The 21,416-nt window shown below is 49.7% G+C and overlaps 1 protein-coding gene across 3 annotated transcripts; it reads right to left on the reverse strand.

The window, feature by feature from the left end:
* Nucleotides 1–131: 131 nt before the first annotated feature.
* Nucleotides 132–21,415, reverse strand: SWI5 (SWI5 homologous recombination repair protein). Of its 3 annotated transcripts, none has more exons than XM_032634197.1 (5): nt 21,031–21,354; nt 20,656–20,704; nt 18,802–18,923; nt 14,753–14,849; nt 132–1,153 (listed from the first exon to the last, which is right to left on the reverse strand). In XM_032634197.1, exons 1-5 carry the CDS (start codon nt 21,333–21,335, stop codon nt 1,091–1,093), a joined length of 636 nt encoding a protein of 211 aa, XP_032490088.1. In that variant the 5' UTR covers nt 21,336–21,354; the 3' UTR covers nt 132–1,090. The 3 variants fall into 3 exon arrangements, with proteins under 3 accessions (XP_032490088.1, XP_032490087.1, XP_032490089.1); XM_032634196.1 differs by lacking the exons at nt 132–1,153; nt 14,753–14,849 and adding exons at nt 16,083–16,397; nt 17,902–17,996 and having other exon boundaries at nt 21,031–21,415; XM_032634198.1 differs by lacking the exons at nt 132–1,153; nt 14,753–14,849 and adding an exon at nt 16,083–16,397.
* Nucleotide 21,416: the final 1 nt, after the last annotated feature.

The following is a 21,416-nucleotide window of genomic DNA, read 5'->3' on the forward strand; positions in this document are numbered from 1 at the left end:
GGAAACGTGGGCTTTCCTGGTGGCGCAGTGGTTGAGAGTCCGCCTGCCGATGCAGGGGACACGGGTTCGTGCCCTGGTCCGGGAGGATCCCACATGCCGAGGAGCGGCTGGGCCCGTGAGCCATGGCCGCTGAGCCTGTGCGTCTGGAGCCTGTGCTCCGCAACGGTAGAGGCCACAACAGTGAGAGGCCTGCGTACCGCAAAAAAAAAAAAAAAAAAAAGTATCATTCTCTTGGTTTTGGACACCTTGGCTTCATGTGTCTTTTTTTTTTTTTTTTTGGCTGCACAGCACGCGAGATCCTACTTCCCTGACCAGGGATCGAACCCACACTTCCTGCAGTGGGAGCGCGGAGTCTTAACCACTGGACCGCCAGGGAAATTCCTTGGCATGATTGTCTTTTAACCTCTTTCCATGTGGGTATTTCCCACTCAGAACACTTGGGCTAGAAGGAGCGAGTTAGCCTCTGGCCAGGGCTCTGATTTGGGCCCTGAAGGGGAGCACTGCATGTCTCTTGTCCCTGCTGTCCCCCTGGGAGAGGGGGCCCAGCCACTGAGGCTCCCTCACCTTGACTCGGGCAGCCTGCAGCTGGGAGAAGTGCCGAGATGATGAGGCCTCAAAAGCTCAGCCCCCTCATGCAGAACAGAACAATGATTTCACCCACCTCATGAGGCTGTTGTGAGGACAAATGAAGTCATGGGCAGGTGCTTGTCCTGTAAGAACTGCTCTCTACGTCTGAGCTGTACCCTTGCTGTGGCTACTTTCTCCTGAATGGTGCCACCCAAGAGGGTGGTCACAGGGTTAGAGGCCTTCTATCACCTCTTGTTTCTCTGGCATAAAAATGAGTTGGGAGCTGGGTCAGTACTGCCTCAGCTAGATGATCGAGGTCAACAACAATGATAAGTCATGCTGCAGGTATGTGCTCTTGATAGGACGTGATGAAAATGGCCCTTCACCTCTAGTCTTCCTCCCAACACCCCATAACCACAATATAATCCTGAGAAGTACATCAGACAAATGCCGGTAGCGGGGCCTCCTACAAAATACCTGAGCCGTCCTCAGAACTGTCAAGGTCATCAGAAGCAGTGAAGTCTTAGAAACCACCATAGTCAAGAGGAGCCTGAAGAGACTTGACAACTGAATGTACTATGGGATCCTGGAACAGAAAAGAAGGACTATAGGTAAAAACAAAGGAAATCGAAATAATCTCTGGACACTAGTTAAGAATATATCAGTATTGGTTCATTAATTGTAACAAATGTATCACGCTCATCTGTTAATAATACGATAATATGGGAAACTTGGTGCTGAGTATGTGAGAATTCTCTGTACTGTCATCTCAATTTTTCTGCAAACTACTCTAAAAAGACAGTCTACTGGGGAAAAGAAAAAGGATCACCTGGAGAGATCTTTGAGAATCCAGTTTCTAGTCCCAACCCTCAGATTCTGACTCAGTAAGTCTGGAGTGGGGCCCAGAAATCTGCATTTCAGCAAGTCCCCAAGGAATCTGATACCAGGGCTTTAAAAAACTGGGCCCTCCAGAGGCCAGTTAGGTGTTGTCATTCCCTTTGGGTCTTTTTTGTTTGTTTGTTTAAGATTTAATTTTTTAAAATTTATTCTTGGCTGCATTTGGGTCTTCATTGCTCCATGTGGGCTTTCTCTAGTTGCAGTGAGCGGGGGCTACTCTTCATTGTGGAACGCGGGCTTCTCATTGCGGTGGCTTCTCATTGCGGAGCATGGGCTCTAGGCGTGTGGGCTTCAGTAGTTGTGGCACGCTGGCTCAGTAGTTATGGCTCTCGGGGGTCTAGAGCGCAGGCTCAGTAGTTGTGGCACACAGGCTTAGTTGCTCCACGGCATGTGGGATCTTCCTGGGGCAGGGCTTGAACCCATGTCCCCTGCATTGGCAGGCAGACTCTTAACCACTGCGCCACTAGGGAAGTCCTATGTGTTTTATCTAACCTCACAGGGTTAAGAGCTGGCACGACCAGTGTTTGTTCCTTCAAAGGGACCCCAACTCTGAGGGCCTTTCCTCTGGCATTTACACCAGTGACTTCTACAGAAGGTAAGAAGTGGCTGGTCACACTGTATTTCTTAAAGGCCGGACTGATGCCATCATTGTAAATTGTTTCCAGGGCCCAGGGCCCAGCCCAGGGCCTAGGCGGGTTTGGCGGTCAGCAGGCCAGGTGACCTGAAGGGACAATGATGATACTGATATTAATAATAGCAGCTATCGGGCTTCCCTGGTGGCGCAGTGGTTGGAAGTCCGCCTGCCGATGAAGGGGACGCGGGTTCGTGCCCCGGTCTGGGAGGATCCCACGTGCTGTGGAGCGGCTGGGCCCGTGAGCCATGGCCGCTGAGCCTGCGCGTCCGGAGCCTGTGCTCCGCAGCAGGAGAGGCCACAGCGGTGAGAGGGCTGCGTACCGCAAAAGAAAAATAATAAAAAATAATAATAGCAGCTATCACTTACCGAGGGCTTCTGATGTGTGGTCTCTGTGCTAAGATCTTTACATGCACTATCTCACCTAGTATGGAAGTTATGATGATTATCTCCACTTTATGGGTGAGAAAAGCTGCTAGGGAGGGAGGGACATCCTGTCTAGCAGAGCATCTGTGTCTCAGTAGGACCCTGCCTCCACACCCCCATTTCTGAGCAGGTAGTTGCTCAAGACATCAGTTTAACCTGCATGCCTCCTGCATCTCTATATTGTATTCCATGGAAATGGAAATCAAAAGAAAGCTGAAGTAGCAATACTTATATCAGACAAAATAGACTTTAAAATAAAGACTGTTACAAGAGACAGAGAAGGACACCACATAATGATTAAGGGATCAAAGGAAGAAGATATAACAATTGTAAATAAATATGCACCCAACATACGAGCACCTCAATATGTAAGACAAATATTAACAGACATAAAAGGAGAAATCAACAGTAACAGGATAATAGTAGGGGAACTTAACACCCCACTTACATCAATGGACAGATCATTGAGACAGAAAATCAATAAGGAAACACAGGCCTTAAATAACACATTAGACCAAATAGACTTAATTGATATATATAGAGGAGTCCATCCAAAAGCAGCAGAATATACATTCTTTTTGAGTACACATGAAACATTCTCCAGGATAGATCACATGCTAGGCCACAAAACAAGCCTCAGCAAATTTAAGAAAATTGAAATCAAGTATCTTTTCTGACCATACTGGCATGAGACTAGAAATAAACTATAAGAAAAAAACTGCAAAAAACACAAACACATGGAGGCTAAACAATATTCTACTAAACAACCGATGGACCACTGAAGAAATCAAAGAGGAAATAAAAAAAAAATACCTAGAGACAAATGAAAATAAAAACACAATGATCCAAAACCTATGGGACACAGGAAAAGTAGACCTAAGAGGGAAGTTTATAGGGATACAAGCTTACCTCAGGAAACAAGAAAAATCTCAAATAAACAACCTAATCTTACACCTAGAGGAACTAGAGAAAGAACAAGCAGAACACAAAGTTAGTAGAAGGAAAGAAATCATAAAGATCAGAGCAGAAATAAAAGAAATAGAGACTAAAAAAAAATATAGAAAAGATCAATAAAACTAAAAGCTGGTTCTTTAAAAAAATAAACAAAATCGACCAACCTTTAGCCAGCCTCATCCAGAGCCCCTGCTCTTGATCTCTTTTTAACCATGACCTCCCTATCTTGACCTTGGCCCAATTTAGGCTCAACCCAACTCTACCCTTGGTGTGTCTCAATTTGCCTATTGAGACCTAGGAACCAGGGGAGGTATGCATGATTCAATCCCATCTAAGAGGTGTGGTCCTGTTAGATAGGAAGCATATGGAAATACATATTTTTGCAAGTAGAAAAGTACAGGATATAATCAAGCAATAATTGGATCAGCTGGATCCAATTCAATGGTGAGGAAACGTGGGTGGAGCAGAGGGTGTTTGCAAATCTCGATTAGTTGGAGATATTAGGTAACTGGACCCAGGAAAAATGGGCCATCCCACCACCCCATTCGGATTTCCTACTGGCAAAGAGATTATAAAAGAGGACTCAGTGTGGTCTATTATGATCTTGGGATTTCAGGGAGCAGAGGAACCCTGAGTCATGGCCAAAATATTCAGTCAATATGCAGCCCCAGTCTGCCAGGAAAACCACCCCAAATCCCTTGTTTTCCTTGGTAGATGTCTTCAGCCCTAACAAGGAGAGTACTTAACAACAATTGTTAAATTGTACCAAGTGTATAAGCAACATGAGATTTGGAAATTGAGCTTTAAATTTTTTTTTTTTTTTTTTTGGCGGTACGCAGGCCTCTCACTGTTGTGGCCTCTCCTGTTGCAGAGCACAGGCTACGGATGCGCAGACTCAGCGGCCATGGCTCATGGGCCCAGCCGCTCCGCGGCATGTGGGATCCTCCCGGACTGGAGCACGAACCTGTGTCCCCTGCATTGGCAGGCGGACTCTCAACCACTGCGCCACCAGGGAAGCCCTGAGCTTTAAAATTTAAGTTAAACTATTGAGTTTCTTTTTTTTTTTAATAATAATTTTATTTATTTATTTTTGGCTGCATTGGGTCTTCATCAATGGGTCTTTGTTGCTGCGTATGGGCTTTCTCTAGTTGCAGCCAGCGGGGGCTACTCTTCGTTGCGGTGAGTGGGCTTCTCATTGCGGTGGCTTCTCTTTTGCAGAGCTTGGGCTCTAGGCGTGCGGGCTTCAGTAGTTGTGGCTCGTGGGCTCTACAGCGCAGCCTCAGTAGTTGTGGCACATGGGCTTACTTGCTCCACGGCATGTGGGATCTTCCTGGAGCAGGGATCGAGCCCGTGTCCCCTGCATTGGCAGGCAGATTCTTATCCATTGTGCCACCAGGGAAGTCCCTTGAGTTTCTTATTTCAAGAAATAGACTGTTTTTGAAGACAAAGAATGTGCAAAATAGTCCTCACTGTGCACAGAGTGGGCTCTCAAGAACATCAACTTCATTGAGAAACCCACTGGCCTCCACACTGGCCAATCACCTGCTGGGGTAACATTGGGTGCCCCAGGGAGGAGGGGTGCAACCCCAGGCTTTGGTGGCGGAAGGGCCTGCGTGTGAACCCCAACTTGCCCTGTTTACCGACTGGGTGATTTGATCTCTGTGAGACCAGTCTACCTATCTGTAAAATGGGGATGAAAATGACACCCACATTCCCCAACTCAGCCCTCCCCTAGGTATTAATTGCGTTCTCCTGTGGGCCAGCCATTGCTCTGGCATGGGGAACTTCGTGTGGAAGTGATGCTGAAAACTTGGCCTCTGTGCACCGGTGCCAAATTGAATCTTGGAGACACAGTTTTGGGTGAAGTAGAAAAGAATATCTTTACTGCTTTGCCAGGCAAACAGGGACACAGCAGGCTTGTGCCCCTCAAAACTGCATATTCCAACCCGGGAGGATTTGGTGAGGAGTTTTATATCAGTGATTCAAGGGTGGAGTTGCTAATAAGGGTGCGTGCAGGGCCTGCGCTCCTTTAATCCGGCCTCAGGTGGTCTCCTGATGAGTTTCTCTGGTTCCTTTAATATGGCTTAGGTGGTCTCCTCCCTTGTCTCTGCATCCCCTCCCTTCCCTGATTAGCAGCTATTCACATCTCTCTTTGGAACTCAGAGAAGGTCATGGAGGCTGGAGTCTATTCCCTACAAACAAGAAACAGGGGAAACAGAAAGGCTTCTGTGCCCAGGAGCCCCTCAGGGTCCTGCTCAGCTTCAGAAGGACAGATAAGGTCCTTGGTCTCATGGAGTGTACATTGTAGGAGGAGCAGGCAAGAAAATATTGGCAGAGACGATCCTTTGGAAGGAAATCAAACAGGGTGAGTGAAGTGGAGACAGGGGAGCTACTTTAGGCCAGGCATCCAGGAGGGCCTCTCTGAGGTGGTGACATATAAGCTGGGACCTGGAGGCCAGAGAAGCAACCGCTGCAGACATCTGGGGGCGGAGCTTTCTAGACAGAGGAACACAGATACTAAGCCCTAAGTGGGCAAAGGGGAGAAGGCTGAGGATGGAGAAGCGGGGAGGGCAGATACTCTGTGAGGCCGTGGGGCCCCAGTGAAGAGTTGGACCCTGGTTTTGAAACCACACAACTCAGATTGGGACTTGAACCCACGTGCCAGGACTCGAACCCAGCCAGAATTCAGATTGGGACTTGAACCAATAGTCTTTTAATTGAGATCACACACCTGGAATACTATTGATACTTTCAAGTTCACTGTTTTTGGCACCTAGTTCTAGACAAGTGCATGCAGTTGCCTAACCACTGCTACCACAATCAGGATACAGTCAGGTCCATCACCCCCAAAAGTCCCCCATGCTACCCCTTTGCCATTGACCCCTCCCCGCTCCCCAGCCCCTGGCAATGTCTGTTGTTCCTATCGTTTTTCATTTCCAGAATTTCATATGAATGGAATGAGACAGTATGTAAACTTTTGAGACTGGCTTCTTTCAGCATCGTGCATCCGAGACTCGTCCACTTTGGATACCTCAGTAGTTCATTCCTTTTTGATCCTGTGCAGCGTTCCACTGCGTGGATATACCACACTTTGTTTATCCTTTTACTAGTTGAAGAGCTTCTTGGCTGTATTTAGATTGTGAATAAAGCTGGATAGCGCTTTCTTCTTTGATATATGTTGTTCCTCCTATTTTCACTGAGAATATCAAAGCAATTGGAAGAAGACTTGCATAAGCTCCCTCTACCACATCCTGGTCCATAAAATCTGTAATTAAGGATAAACTTGGGGCTGCTACCCACGGCCAAGCCTCCACTTGTACATGAGATCCCACCTTCTTTCCTGACCCAAGGTCATTACCCCAGCAATTCTCTCCTCTCTGTTGCTTCATCAATTTCCTCCTTTTTTTTTTTTTTTGGCGTTACGCAGGCCTCTCACTGTTGTGGCCTCTCCCGTTGCGGAGCACAGGCTCCGGACGCGCAGGCTCAGCGGCCATGGCTCATGGGCCCAGCTGCTCCGCGGCATGTGGGATCTTCCCGGACCGGGGCACGAACCCGTGTCCCCTGCATCGGCAGGCGGACTCTCAACCACTGCGCCACCAGGAAAGCCCAATTTCCTCCTTTTTATTTGATAATTTCCACCAGAATACAAACATGCTATTTAATCTCCTATCTTAAAAGCAAACAAACAGAAAACAGCATGGCAGGTCCTCAAAAAATTAAACATAGAATTACCATATGATGCAGCGATTCCACTTCTGGGTATATACCCAAAGGAACTGAAAGCAGACTCAAACAGATGTTTGTGTACCCATGTTCAGAGCAGCACTATTCACAGTTGCCAAAAGGTGGAAATAATCCAAGTGTCTATCGATAGATGAATGGATGAGCAAAATGTGGTCTATCCACACAACAGAATATTATTCAAACACTAAAAAGGAAGGAGCTCCTGACACCTACTACAACATGGGTGAACGTTAAAGACATTATGCTAAGTGAAATAAGCCAGTCACAGGAAGACTAATACTGTGTGATTCCATTTATATGAGGTACTTAGAGTAGCCAGGTTCACTGGGACGGAAAACACAATGGTGGTCGCCAGGGGCTGGGGAGTGGGCAGTTAATGTTTAATGTGTACAGAATTTCAGCTTTGCAAGGCAGAAAGAGATATAGAGATAGACAGTGGTGATGGTTGCACAGCAATGTGAATGTACTTAATGCCACCAAATTGTACACTTAATGATGCTTAAAATGGTAAATTTTATGTATATTTTACCCTCAAAAAAGCTCCACACGGAAAAACAAGCATACTCTTTCTTAATCTTCCATCTCTCTCCAGTTACTGCATTTCTCTGCCTCCTTTAAAAGTAAAACTCCAGGCTTCCCTGGTTGCGCAGTGGTTGAGAATCCATCTGCCAATGCAGGGGACATGGGTTCAAGTCCTGGTCCGGGAAGGTCCCACGTGCTGAGGAGCAGCTGAGCCCATGTGCCACAACTACTGTGACCGCGCTCTAGAGCCCGTGAGCCACAACTACTGAGCCTGCGTGCTGCAGCTACTGAAGCCCACGTGCCTAGAGCCCGTGCTCCGCAACAGGAGAGGCCACCACCGTGAGAAGCCTGCGCACCGCAACAAAGAGTGGCCCCTGCTCTCTGCCACTAGAGAAAGCCTGCACGCAGCAACGAAGACCCAACGCAGCCAAAATTAAATAAATAAATAAATAAATTTTTTAAAAAAAGAGTAAAGCTCCTGGAAAGATTGTCTCTAGTCGCTGCCCCCAGTTCTCACCACATGCTCCCTGGAACCCACTCTAATCAGACACTCACTCTCCACTGCTTTCCAGGAACCGCTCTTGCCAAGGTCAAGGACCACCTCCTCCTCTTTAAATCCAGCGGCTCCTTCTCAGCAGGGTCTGACACAGCCGGTCACTGCCTCCTCCTGGAACAGTCTCCTCCTCCCTCCCTGGCTCCTTCTCAGCCTCTTTGCTGGAGCCCCTCCTCCCCTGCTCTCCTCCGCGGTGCCCACAAGCTCCAGGCAGCTCTACTCTCGGCCCTCACTCGCTCCTTGAGCACGTCAGTCTGAAATCACATGGCTTGAATCCCATCAATCTGTCATGCTGCTGGTGCCCACATTTATGTTACCTCTCACCGGACCTTTCCCATGAACTCCATTCCTAAATATCTGTTCTTTAGCATTTCCACTTCCATGTTGAGCTGGCATCTCAAACCTAACAGATCCCCAGACTGACTGCTTATCTTCCCCTGCACCCTGCTCTTCCCCAGAATTCCTCACTCCAGTAACTCACAGTTCCACCCTTCCACTCGCTCAGGCCAAAATCCTAAAAGCCCCCTTTTCCTCACACCCCATATATAACCCATCAGCAAATCCTGCTGGCCCTACCGTCAAAAGACTGTTGTTTCCAGAATCTGACCCCTTCCTTCCTCCCTCCCTCCCTCTCTTTCTTTAGTTCCCCACCTGGGATGAACCGGTGCCCCCTGCAGTGGAAGCGTGGAGTCTCAGCCACTGGACCTCCAGGGAAGTCCCAGAATCTGACCATTCACCTCCGTCCATCCTTTTACCCCCTCATTTTGCTGTACACCTGAAACATTGTAAATCAACTATACTTCAGTTTAAAAAATGCTATTTATAAAATTAAAAAAAAAATGTATTCTGCAGGGAGGGGAGGGAGGCCCAAATTTTATGAGCTTCAGGTCCCAACCCTTTTTGGCCTCGTGGCATGCAGGATCTTAGTTCCCCAACCAGGGATCAAACCCGTGCCCCCTGCCGTGGAAACATGGAGTCTTAACCACTGGACTGCCGGGGAAGTCCCTGGGTCCCAACCCTTTTTCATAAGTGCCGGCACTTACCACCATCTGAAGAATGATTTATTTTTTATTTGCTTTATTGTCCGTCTCCCCCACCTTAGATGAATGAATATCAATACCCAGATAACCACAGTTTTCAAGGTAACGAATTTTCTCTTCTTACATTCCCCAGCTCACTCCCCTCACCCCACCCTATCGCACCAAGAATGTTAGCTCATTAAGGCCCCACTTTGAGCTGTAAGGACCTTGCATTCCCAGGGGAGCCAGGAATATGCTTAGAACGCCCAAATCTATCATCCTACCAATGAGCTGACATTTGCCTATTTCATTAGAGTCATTAATCCAGCTTTTATATCTATGATCATTTGTGAAGTGGCCACGGCAGGTATTATTTTACCTACTTTATAGATGAAGAAACTGAGGTCTGGGGAGGTCCCGCCACCACCAGCCCAGCCTCCTGCATCTGTCTACACATGGCATGGCCTGCTGAGCTTTAGCTCTGGCCATAGAATAAAAACAAACAAAACCCCGTTCCCACCACCGTATCATCATCTGATTTCTTCTGCAATATCCAGTCAGACCCTGACTAGCCCCCTCCTTCAAGCGCTTCAGCAGGAGGCGTGGGACTCATCTGGAGGTGGGCTGGGTAACCAGAGGGACAGACATGAGTTACTCCAAGAAGTTTCCCTCTTGGTGAGACCTGGATCGGGATGCTTTCGGGGCAGTGGACATTGACTAAGACAGACAGGCATCAGGTGGGTGGCCGGGTGTGATGGGTGGGGTGGTGGGCTGTCCCGGGGCCTTCCAGCCCCCTTGTGGTCTGCAAAGCAGCCTGTGACCCCCTGCCCAGCAATCTTCTCCAAGTAGCCCCCGCCCCCAACCCTACAGGTACTTCCTGAGCCCCTAGTAAATCAGAAGCGAGACGAGCCCTAAGATGGCAAAACAGGCCAATCTCCTTCCGGGCAAACCAGCTGGGCAGGTCTGCTGGTGCCAGGGTGGAGGTCGGAGGAGCAGAGCTAGCAAATGCCTGGGCCTATGAGAAGGCTCTGGGGAGAAGCCAGATACAATCTCACCTAGGTTTGATCCAGAGCTGGCTCTTAGGGTCTGGTGGCTCTGTAGATGGGTTTGAAGATGGCTGGTTTGGAGGCAGGATTTGATTGGATGTTATTCCTGGTGGTTAGAAGCAACCTGTCAACCATCCAGGAATGCTCACCGGAGAGGCCAGATATCAAAAACACCTGGGGAGCTTGTTACAAAAAATACAGGCCTGCCCCCCTACCAAAGCAGAATCCCTAGGGAGGAGTTAGGGACCCATATCTTTTTCTTTAAAAGCCCTCTCAGGTAATTGTGACACTCAAGAGGTTTGGAAATTATTACCTGGTCTTTAAAGAGAATGACTGTGGGGACTTCCCTGGTGGTCCAGTGGGTAAGACTCCACGCTCCCAATGCAGGGAGTCTGGGTTCAATCACTGGTCGGGGAACTAGACCCCTCATGCATGCCGCAACTAAGACTCGGTGCAGCCAAAATAAATAAATAAATAAATAAATATTTTAAAAAAAAAGAGAGAGAGAATGATTGTGGAACTTCAACCTTGGAGTTGGCCACTTAGCTTTGTTTCCTTGGGAAAGTGACTTAACCTCTCTGAGCTTCATTTGCCTCATCTGGAAAATGGGGCTAATGATGTACCTCTTAGGGCTGCCATTGGAAATACTTGTTGTAGTCATGCTGAGCTCTAGGCTTGGGGCCTGGCACAGAGTATGTGCTCCCAGTGTTGGCTGCTATGAGTATCATTGCCGCTGAGATCCTCTGGGATTCTGGAATGAACACGAGAGGCCGAGGGAGCTAAAGGCCAGGAGAGGATCTGCTCCTGTTCAGAGTTCCCAATGTTGGGGATGAGAGGCTCCCTGGGAAGGGAGCGAAGTCTCCTGCTCGGAGGAATTAGGAGAGAGGTGCCAAGGCCAAACTCAAGGTAGAGGCCTCTAGGTCAGGGCCTTGGGCAGGTACAACTTCGAAGAAGCACAGTGAAGATTTGTGGCTAAGACCTTGGGCTTAAAGGCTCAGAGTTCTGGATTCAAGTTCTGACTTCTTTTATTAATGTATGACCTTGGGTGAGATTCAAGAGAGGCTGAGCCTTGGGCTTCCCTGGTGGCACAGTGGTTGAGAGTCTGCCTGCTGATGCGGGGGACACGGGTTCGTGCCCTGGTCCGGGAGGATCCCACATGCCGCGGAGCGGCTGGGCCCGTGAGCTATGGCCGCTGGGCCTGCGTGTCCGGAGCCTGTGCTCCGCAATGGGAGAGGCCACAACAGTGAGGGGCCCGCGTACCGCAAAACAAACAAACAAAAAAACAAAACAAAAAACATTTAAAAATCTCAAAATTTAAAAAAAAAAAAAGAGAGAGCGGCTGAGCCTCGGCTGGGAGGAAGACAGCTCACCATCAGCCAGGCTCTGGAGCCAGACGGGCTCAGCTGCTTCTTGGAACTGTGACCTTGAGCAAGTTACTCTGCCCCTCAGACCTCAGTTTGGAAATGGGGATACTCCACCTAACCACACTCTGGTTGGGAGGTGCCAGTGAGATACTGCCCATGAAGCACTCATCTCCCCGCTGACCCACAGGGTTTCAGAAATGTTAGTTATCTCCATCAACCCTTCTCTGGGGAAACCTTCAGCTTGTGACTGGTTTGAATGGTGGCCATCACCTTTCATCTGGTGACAACACCTGACTTGACAGTACCCAGAGCTTTCATCACAGAGCCTCCAGGCGTCAAGGTTGCGGGCCCCTCAGGCACCACTCTTCCATAACAGACGCCCCCGATCTGGCCTTCCTCCCCTCTGCAAATTGTTCTCTGTTTCTGAGCAAAGCTAAAGTGGGGTGTTATTTGGTGACACTGCCTCGATGAGGTCAGGCTGCCCAGAAACGACCCCTTTCTGCCCTCAGGGATGAGAATACAGGCTGTATTTCATTAGTGTTTTGAACTCTAGTATGTACCAAATGATGAATGTTTTGGAGTAAGGTTTACACTGGATGTGATCAAACAATGTTCCTGCACTCACAGTGTCAGTTGCTCTTGGTAGCCTGTTTCCTAGCACCATCAGGGCACGCCCTGACCAATGGCACGTGTCACTATGCACATCTCACCACCAGTTGGCTCCTTACTGCCCAGGGTGGCGGTTGGGGTCACTTCAGACTCTGGGAGAGGTGCTGCCATAGAGAACCCCCTCTTCTATGTGGGGCATTCTGAGGATCTTGTCTGTGGCCAGTGGCTTGGCAGGACCAGACCTTCCCAGGCAGAGCCCTCCCAGGGGCAGCTTCCCCGGCAGCTGGACGCATCTCTGAGCAGACACTGCCCCCTTGAGGCCTCTGCTTGCCATCACACCTGGGAGCGCTGACTTCACACAGAGGGAAAGTGGACCCAGATGATGCTTTCCAAGCATCCTCCAGGGGTGCCTTAAAATTGGCCCCAAATGCAAAAGTCTTTGGAGCACTGGCAGTGTATTCATTCTCAACTTGAGAACCTGGAATCTACCTTAGTGCCTTTTGTTGCCTTCCAGAAGAATGCGACTCTGGGCGATCATCAGAAAACAAGCGCATAGCCACAGGAGGTCTGTAATTTGTAAAGAGGCAGGGGGATCTCCCTGACGGTCCAGTGGTTACGGTCCAGTGGTTAGGGCTCTGTGATCTCACTGCCGAGGGCCCGGGTTCGATCCCTGGTTGGGAAACTAGGATCCCACAAGCCGCGTGGCAAGGCGGAAAAAACGAAAAACCGTAAAGAGGCAGGGATTTTAGGGAACTAGTGAGAAGTGTCCTTGCTTTCTAGTAACACTCGGAATTACAGCTGGAATTAGGGTTGAGGATAAGGTTAGAGTTAAGCAAAATGACTAGTATAGAGTTAAAGAGGGAAAGATATCTTGCTATAAGTTTTTTTAATATAAATTTACTTATTTATATTTATCTTTGGCTGCATTGGGTCTTTGTTGCTGTGCACGGGCTTTCTCTAGCTGCGGCGAGCGGGGGCTACTCTTTGTTGCGGTGCGCAGGCTTCTCATTGTGGTGGCTTCTCTTGTTGTGGAGCATGAGCTCTAGGTGAGCAGGCTCAGTAGTTGTGGCACGTGGGCTCAGTAGTTGTGGCTCATGGGCTTTAGAGCACAGGCTCAGTAGTTGCGGCATGTGGGCTCTGCAGTGCGCAGGCTTCAGTAGTTGTGGCTCGTGGGCTCTAGAGTGCAGGCTCAGTAGTTGTGGTGCACAGGCTTAGTTGCTCCACGGTACGTGGGATCTTCCCGGATCATGGAAGATGATCATGGATCAAACCTGTGTCCCCTGCATTGGCAGGCGGATTCTTAACCACTGTACCACCAGGGAAGCCCTCTTGCTATAAGATTTGAAATTAGCTACCAAAACGAGGTGGGAGAAATAAATAAAATAAAAGGAAGGATGAATTAATTACAGGAAGGTCAACATTAACTAGCTAGATTGAGAACTAAGAGAGTAAGAAGTGGTGGAGGTGTGCAGATGTGGTCCTACAACTGTGGTACTGACGACAGTATAATAACATTGCATGCTGTATAGGGAAGTGGGAAAAAAAGGGGAAAACCACCAATAATCCTACCATCTTAACTAAGCATTATTATGGTTCATTCCCTTTGTTTTTGCTTCCTACATATCTGCTTTTAAAGTCTTTATTGGATTTTTTTCAAATCATAAGAGTTAAATTATAGGGACTTCCCTGGTGACACAGTGGTCAAGAATCCGCCTGCCAATGCAGGGGACACGGGTTCGAACCCTGGTCCGGGAAGATCCCACAGGCCGCAGAGCAACTAAGCCCGTGCACCACAACTACTGAGCCTGAGCTCTAGAGCCTGTGAGCCACAACTACTGAGCCCGCGTGCCACAACTACTGAAGCCCGCGCGCCTAGAGCCCGTGCTCTGCAACAAGAGAAGCCACCGCAATGAGAAGCCCGCGCACTGCAACAAAGAGTAGCCCCCACTCACTGCAACTAGAGAAAGCCTGCGCGCAGCAACGAAGACCCAACGCAGCCATAAATAAATATAAATAAATTTATTTTTAAAAAGATTTAAATTATGAAACTTGTAAGTTGTGGAAAGTAAAAACCACACCCATCTCAAAAAAAAAAAAACAAAACAAAGACTGGCCCAAAATGCAGAGTTGGGTTACAATTGTGTTTGGGAGAGGCTTCGTTCCTAATCACTCTGCAACCAGAGTCCCTTGGAGTCCTGGGTCCACTAAATTCTCGGCCTCTGGGCCTTTGTAAATAGTTTCCCCCCTGGAATACTACTCTCCCACGTTCTTGTCTGGCTGACTCCTTTTACTGCGCAGGCTTCCATGTCTCTTCTCCCAGCGTTTCCCCAACGTCCCGAATTGGTTGGTGCCGCTTAAATGTGCTCCTGTAACCCCATGACAACCTTTATCATGTTGCACTGTCATTGCTTCTTACTTACTGCTGGCAGAGAAGCACTGTGTGGCAGAGACCCAGACACCGTGACTCCCAGCTCCTCCTTCTGCGGACAGAGGCAGGATAAGCCAACTGTCTGCGATCTGCAACAGAACCAGAGCATGGGCCTGGGTCACGCCGTCCCCTGAGCAGGACGGGTTGCTGTCCAGCATTAAAGGGGAGCTGGACTGACGTTCCCAGGTGCTGGGTCCCAGGAAGTTGCTCATCAAATCCCTGAAGCACTCTTTGGAGGTAGGTACTTGTGGCTGAGACAGCAGCTGGTCCCCATCAAATACCTGGGTGCTCACCCAGAGCAGTTCAGGCCACATGACTAGTTCTGGACCACTGTCTGTGAGCAGAAGTGACGTCTGCCCATTTGGGGGTGAGTCGGTTCAGAGCTGACGTGTCTTCTCCATCTCTTTCCCCCAACTGTGGGTTCCAGTGGTGAAGCTCCAAAACGTAGGAGGGCTACCAGATCCTCATCGGACTTTGTGAAACAAAGGCACCTTTACTGCATTCAGCCAAGGAGGTTTGGGGGTTGTTGAGGCAATTCATGCTAATTGCCCTGATGCATACGGCACTACTATCATTTCTACTTATCGAGGCCAAGACAGCTGCCCACGGTCACACAGCTTGTAAGCGGGCAGAGCTGGAACTCAAGCCCAGGCCTGACTTGCATGGCTGGTTTTTAGAAACTAAACGTACTTCACCTCATGAAAGCCTGACCCCAAGCACTGCTATAACTTCTGAAATCTCATGAGAATGTCCAGCGGGAACAGTCAGAATACTTAGCGAGTCCGACGTGGACTCCTGCTATTCTGGATTGCACTCTGCAGTTGCAACACTCAAGCTGTACTTCTGCCAGTGATGGTCGTTCAGGATGAGCAACACGCGGTGAGGAAATGACAACAGCTCACCCATGCTTGGCAGAGAATTACAACTGGGGAGTGGAACCCTGATTCTATAGATCAGGGAAGAATTCCTCCCAATGTCACTATTTCACTCTCAGCTCTTACCCAGTTGTTTCCCAGCCCAGAAAGGCAGTGTTGCACACCAGAAGCTTCAGAGTTAAGACCTGGGCTCAAATCCTTGCTCTGCCACTTACTGGCTGTGTGACCTCAGGCAAGTCACTGTGCCTCTCTGAGCCTCAACTTCCTTATCTGTAAAACGGGGATAGTAATACTAATTCCTCATAGGATGGATTGAAGCATTAAGAGATAATGGATATAAGGCATTTAGTACAGTGCCTGGCACATGGAAGTTTGTTATAATCCAAGGCAGGCTCTCTTTTTCCAGGGTAGGATCAGGGGGCTATCAGAGGAGAGGGAATCAGCATACAGATTCGCACCAAAATCGCTCATATGTTTATTTACAAACAGGATACATATACACATACACAGGTATCACTGGAACATTTCAGGAACCTCAGAGCTGGGAACACCCCTTCCTGACTCGGCTTGGGCTCTCTAGAAAAGGGCTTCTGACACTTTCTCACTGGAAAGCCTGTAGGTGCTCTGGTTGGGCTTTCACTGCTTCTCATGTCCACATCGGCCTCTCCCAGTGGGCCGTGGACAAGGGGCTGTGAGCTCAGTCATTCATGTCCAGGTCAAATTCTGGATACAACTCTTTGGTGGTGACACCTCGGATCACAGCTGAAAGGAAGGAAGGAAGGAAGGAAGAATGTCCAGTGGGAGAAGTGGGAGGGAAAATGGCCAAAACCCTGGCCTACCCAGGACTCTCTCCAGCACTTTCTTCCTGCTCCCCTAGTTGGCCCAGATAACCCTCCTGCTACCCCTTCCAGGCTCCTCCACGGTGGGCCCTGTTTGGTCCCTCCAAACTAGACTCACTTAACCCTCACCCACGTGAAGCAGCAGCAAGAGTCGTGTGCTGAAAATGTAAGTGTACACTCACGTTGCATCAGTGGCCAGCTGCAAACCCTGGCCCATGTGCGTGCCCTTGCCATTTGGTGATGCCCTTCCTCATGCCTCCTCACAGACTCTGCTTTCCTCCCAAGGGAAGGGGTCTCCTCAGAGGCCTGCCCTGACCACCCTGTCTCATCCCCACCTGCTACCTTGTTCATACCTCAATATTTTCCATCTGTCTTTTGTCTCCTTCACTGCACTTAACACATTTTATAATTCATTTATTTATGTTCCTTTACTTCTTGACCATTCCCCTCCCCCACCCCAACACCAAAACATAAGTCACATGAGAATGGAGACACTCAAGTGTCTGGTTCACCAAAACGTCCCCATACCCTGTTGAGTAGCACAGAGTAGGTGCTCAGGAAATACTCACTGAATGAATGAAAGAGGACACTCCGCCTGCTCCAGGTCCTATGACCTGGAAGGACAGGTCTCAAACTGGGTTCTGTCTAAACAAGAGCTTATTCCCCTTGGCCTCTAGGCGACAGTCCCCTCACATTCCTTTCTTCTTGGGCCCTGATCGTCCTCCACCCCCTTCTGTTTTCTCCCTCCCCTCCTTTGAGACCCATTCCCCACTGACACACGGAGAAGCCCTTCCTGCCGGGGAATCCCGGATGCTGATGGGCAATTCTGCGACAAGAGCTACAACTCAGGCAGCCAGCGGGCAGACAGCCCAGCTCTGGGCACTGTCCCAAATGGTCCCTGCTGGCTGAACATCAGCGTGCCCACCGATCCAAGCCAGGTGATGGAACCAAGGCCACCTACACATTTCCTCACCTCCAAGGTGGGCTGTCCCAGCCAGCTCAGACACACAGGTGCCTGTGTCTCGGCTCAGCCCTCTAGATAGTGAGACTGTGTTCGAGGAGGAACAAAATACCCCTTTAAGCCACAGAGTTCCCCTTGCACTTTCTGCCTCTGTAGCATGTCGGCCACCCGAGGCGAGGCTGGGGTCTCCATTGGTCTGAGTAGGCCCCGGAGGACTGGGAACCCTAGTCCTCCGGCAGGTGGGTGAGCCCAGACTCAAACCTGCCTACAGCTCCAAAGCAGGCTCTATACCCGAGGGAAAAACCGCAGGCACTCAGGTAAGAGCTGTACAGTTGCTTCGCTAGGTGGCCAGGAAGGGGAGGGGCATTCAGGGAGCGTGGCAGCTGAGAATGGTAGGGGGGTTGGGTAAGTTTAGAAGACCCAGGAGCAAAATCCCACCACCCCTGGGGCATGGGGACTCCCTCACCTAGTTTGCCTAGCAGCATCTGGCCTACATCCTTGATGTCATTATACTCGTGGAGCTGGGAGATGTGGTCCTCCAGTTCATCTACACTGTAGCCTCTGGGGTGAGAAATGGAGAGAGAGAGAGAGGGAGAGAGAGAGAGAAAATATCGTTGAGAAAGCTGGTGAGGCTCCAAGGTTCAGAGAGTAACGAGGCATCTATTTCACAAATGTTCACTAAGGGCCTACTGGGTGCTTGGCATTGGGAACTAAGATAGTGATGCCAAGATAGACCCTGCCCTCAGGAAGCTTAAGGTAGGGCAGGAGATCTGCCCACTCCCTCACTCCTGGCAAATTCTCCCTGTACTCTTAGGGAGGCATCCTCAGCCACGCTGGTAATCCTGGTCATAGCCAAGGGATTCACAGATGGGCACATGAGTGGCTAATCAGATCCCCTCAAGGGTGACATGCACGTTCAAAGGGTGCTCAGTCTGTGCCATGTGGCTGGAGCAAAGAGCATGGGAAAACCCAGGAGTTGTGGAAGAGCCAGCTTCCCCTGGGCACTGAAAACCCCACCTGCAGAGGGAGGACAGAGCCCATGTGCGGACAGAAGCAGAGGCAGAGACCGTGGGCCCCAGAAAAGACTGGGAGAGCCGTGGCTTTCCAGTTCCTAGTTCCCCTTATTCTCCTGGGAATTCCTGGCACAGTCCTGTTTTTATGCTAAGCTAGGTTGCAGTTACTGGGCACTAGTTAAATGTTATCTAGAGATTCCCTGGCAGTCCAGTGGTTAGGACTCGGTGCTTTCACTGTCGTGGCCCAGGTTCAATTCCCGGTCAGGGAACTGAGACCCTGCAAGCTGCATGGCGTGGCATGGCCAAAAAAAAAAAGTTATCTTAAGCACACTGAGGAACCCAAAGAGACTTACTCAGATATTAATTGGGAGATTTCCTTGTCCAGCATGTCCTTCTTCTCCTTCAGCTTCTGAACGTCAAGGTGCAGAGAATCCTCGCTGGCCCCATCAGCCTGGCCAGACTTGGGAGATGGCCGCTGCATGGCACAAAGAGTCATAAGCCAGACTGACCAATTATCTACAATTCAGAACCTACACATTATCCCCCAATATCCACTCCCTGCTTCTGGTTGGTAATAGACACCCTCCACCCCAGAATAAGACTACGTTTCCCAGCTTCCCTTGGAATTAGATGTGGCCCTATAACTAAGTTCTGGCAAGTGGAACTTAACTAGAAATAGCATATATGATGTCTGGGAACTGTCCTTCCAGGGAGAGGGCATGCCTTTCTCTAGCCTTCCTCTTTCCTACCAGCTGGAGGGATGCTGGAGTTGGTGTCTTGGATGATAGAGGTATGGGTCCCTGATGACTGTTGGTCCCTGAAGCCACCATTATTTGGGGTTTTCTTTCACTCCCAGCCAAACCCAACTTTATCTAAAGGGCCCATCCTGGTTCCCAATCTGACCCCAGAGAATCTTGGATTCTCCTGTCAAGTCTATGATGTCACTGGCTTTATAATTGCATTGGGTAGCAAAACCCATCCCTGGGGCTACAGTTCATCTTTGTCCTTTCTGCGTCTACAAGCTGTGAAGGGCGGTGCCTGGTACACTGCTAATTTTCAGGAAATGTTTGTTGGAGCAACTGTAATACAAGAGACCGAGGAAGACGTGGTTCCCATTCTTAGGACAGGGGATTTTAACCAGTCAGTCAACACATCGTGAGTAAACACTAGCTGCCATGGCAAAGGCTCCAGGGGTTCAGCAATGGGTAAGACATCAAGCCCGGCCCCCTGCCTTCATGGAACGTATAGCTTAGTCCCAGACACAGGACCCCCGACAGTCATGCTCTTCCTCCAGAAATTTCCGTTTAAAGCTCTGCTCACAGGTCACACGTCATCAGAAAGTCCTTTCCTGACCACCCCATTTAAATGGCCACACCTCAATCACTATCCTTGTGTCCTGATGTTTTCTAACATCTATCACCACCTGACATATTGTATACTTCATTAATATTATTTTCACTGACGGCCTTATACCACTGGAGTGTAAACACCATGACGGCAGGGACTGTTTTATTCACCGCTGATTGCCCTGTGTCCCTTACTATGTACCTGGCACATAGTAAGCACTATTTCGAATGAATTCGTCAAATTGAATGAGTGAATGACAAATAACCAATCAACTAACTACCAGTCTGAAAAGCGCTTTGAAGTTGAAGTACAGTGTTCTAGGGGAGTGGCTAACAAAGCTATTGGCCTGAGCCCGAAGTGGGCCTATGACTTCTCTGAGGAAGCTCAACTTTAAAGGATGAGTAGGCATCAGTTTGGGAAAAAGCTGGAAGAAAAAGTATTCCAGACAGTGTATAGAAGTGCCCTAAGGCAGGAGAGAGTACATGCATTTGAGGAAAAGGGAGTGGTTTCCATGTGGGTGGAATGGGTGAGGGAGGGATAGTGGTGTGAAAAGAACAAAAACAACCAGCCACTTGTGGTGCTGTCAGGAAGGATGAGAGACAGCGCCCATTTGGAGAGCCTGGGGGTACCACTGACAAAGTACAGGACGCTGTTTCTTCTTTGAAGCTTGGTGGGCAGGAGGAAAAGATGGGGAAGGACTGAGGGTTGACCTAGAGTTTCTCAGCAGAATGAGGTCAGCTGGGGGAAGACCTTGAAGAGGACTGGGGGTGGGTCAGCTGCTGCTGGGGACGGAGAGGAGGGCTGGGAGCAGCAGTGGGGTGCAGGGTGGAGGACAAGGAAGGGGGCACAAGCATACTCACAGGGGATCGGAAAGCCCCGCGGCAACTTTTGGAAAGTCCTGCTTGAGTCCTGTGGAGGAATCCGAGGGAAAAAGGCTGATTGGACCTAGAGGCCGCTTTGGGAGGAAAGGGGTACTGTGAGGGTGTGAGAGGAGGAACTGCTGTGAAGTACAGAGACCGGGACTGGATCCGGTTGGGAAGAGGGTAGATAATGCTCCCGGGATCGGGGTAGGGATCCTGGAGGAAGGAGAGATTCTGATGTGGAGCATGGGAAGGGGGGGGTGGTCTCTGGAGGCGATCTCTGGGGAGAGAAAAGTCTGGGGCAGAGCTTCGGGGAGTCAGGAAAAGTGACTGGGAAGAGATGTGCTTTCGCCCTGCTGTCCGCTCCTCGCCCACCTCCTCAGCCCTGGGGTCCGGGGCCCCTGACTCGGGGAGCTCTGCAGTGCCGGAGGGTCCAGGGCGGGTGCGGAGAAGCGGCCCCTCAGGTCCGCCAGGTATTCGCAGTTCTCTGACGCACACCGAAGCTCCACAGAGCTATAGCTACGTAAGCACGCTGCGAGATCCGGCCCCGCCCTTCCCCGCCATTCGTCGACCAGGTGGACAAGGAGAGCGGCTGCGCACACAGTCTTTATCAGGCCTTCCCCCGTCCCTCCTGGTAAACTGTGGTTTAGCCACGCCTCTTTCCCTTTCAACTTTCTCATCGACTAATAGGATTAGGGATTTGAGGCTATGCTCAAAGCACTGCAGCCTAGTAACGCCCTGGTCCCTCCTCTTTTGGCTTC

This window comes from Phocoena sinus, chromosome 6, assembly GCF_008692025.1.
Source record: "Phocoena sinus isolate mPhoSin1 chromosome 6, mPhoSin1.pri, whole genome shotgun sequence".
Taxonomy (NCBI): domain Eukaryota; kingdom Metazoa; phylum Chordata; class Mammalia; order Artiodactyla; family Phocoenidae; genus Phocoena; species Phocoena sinus.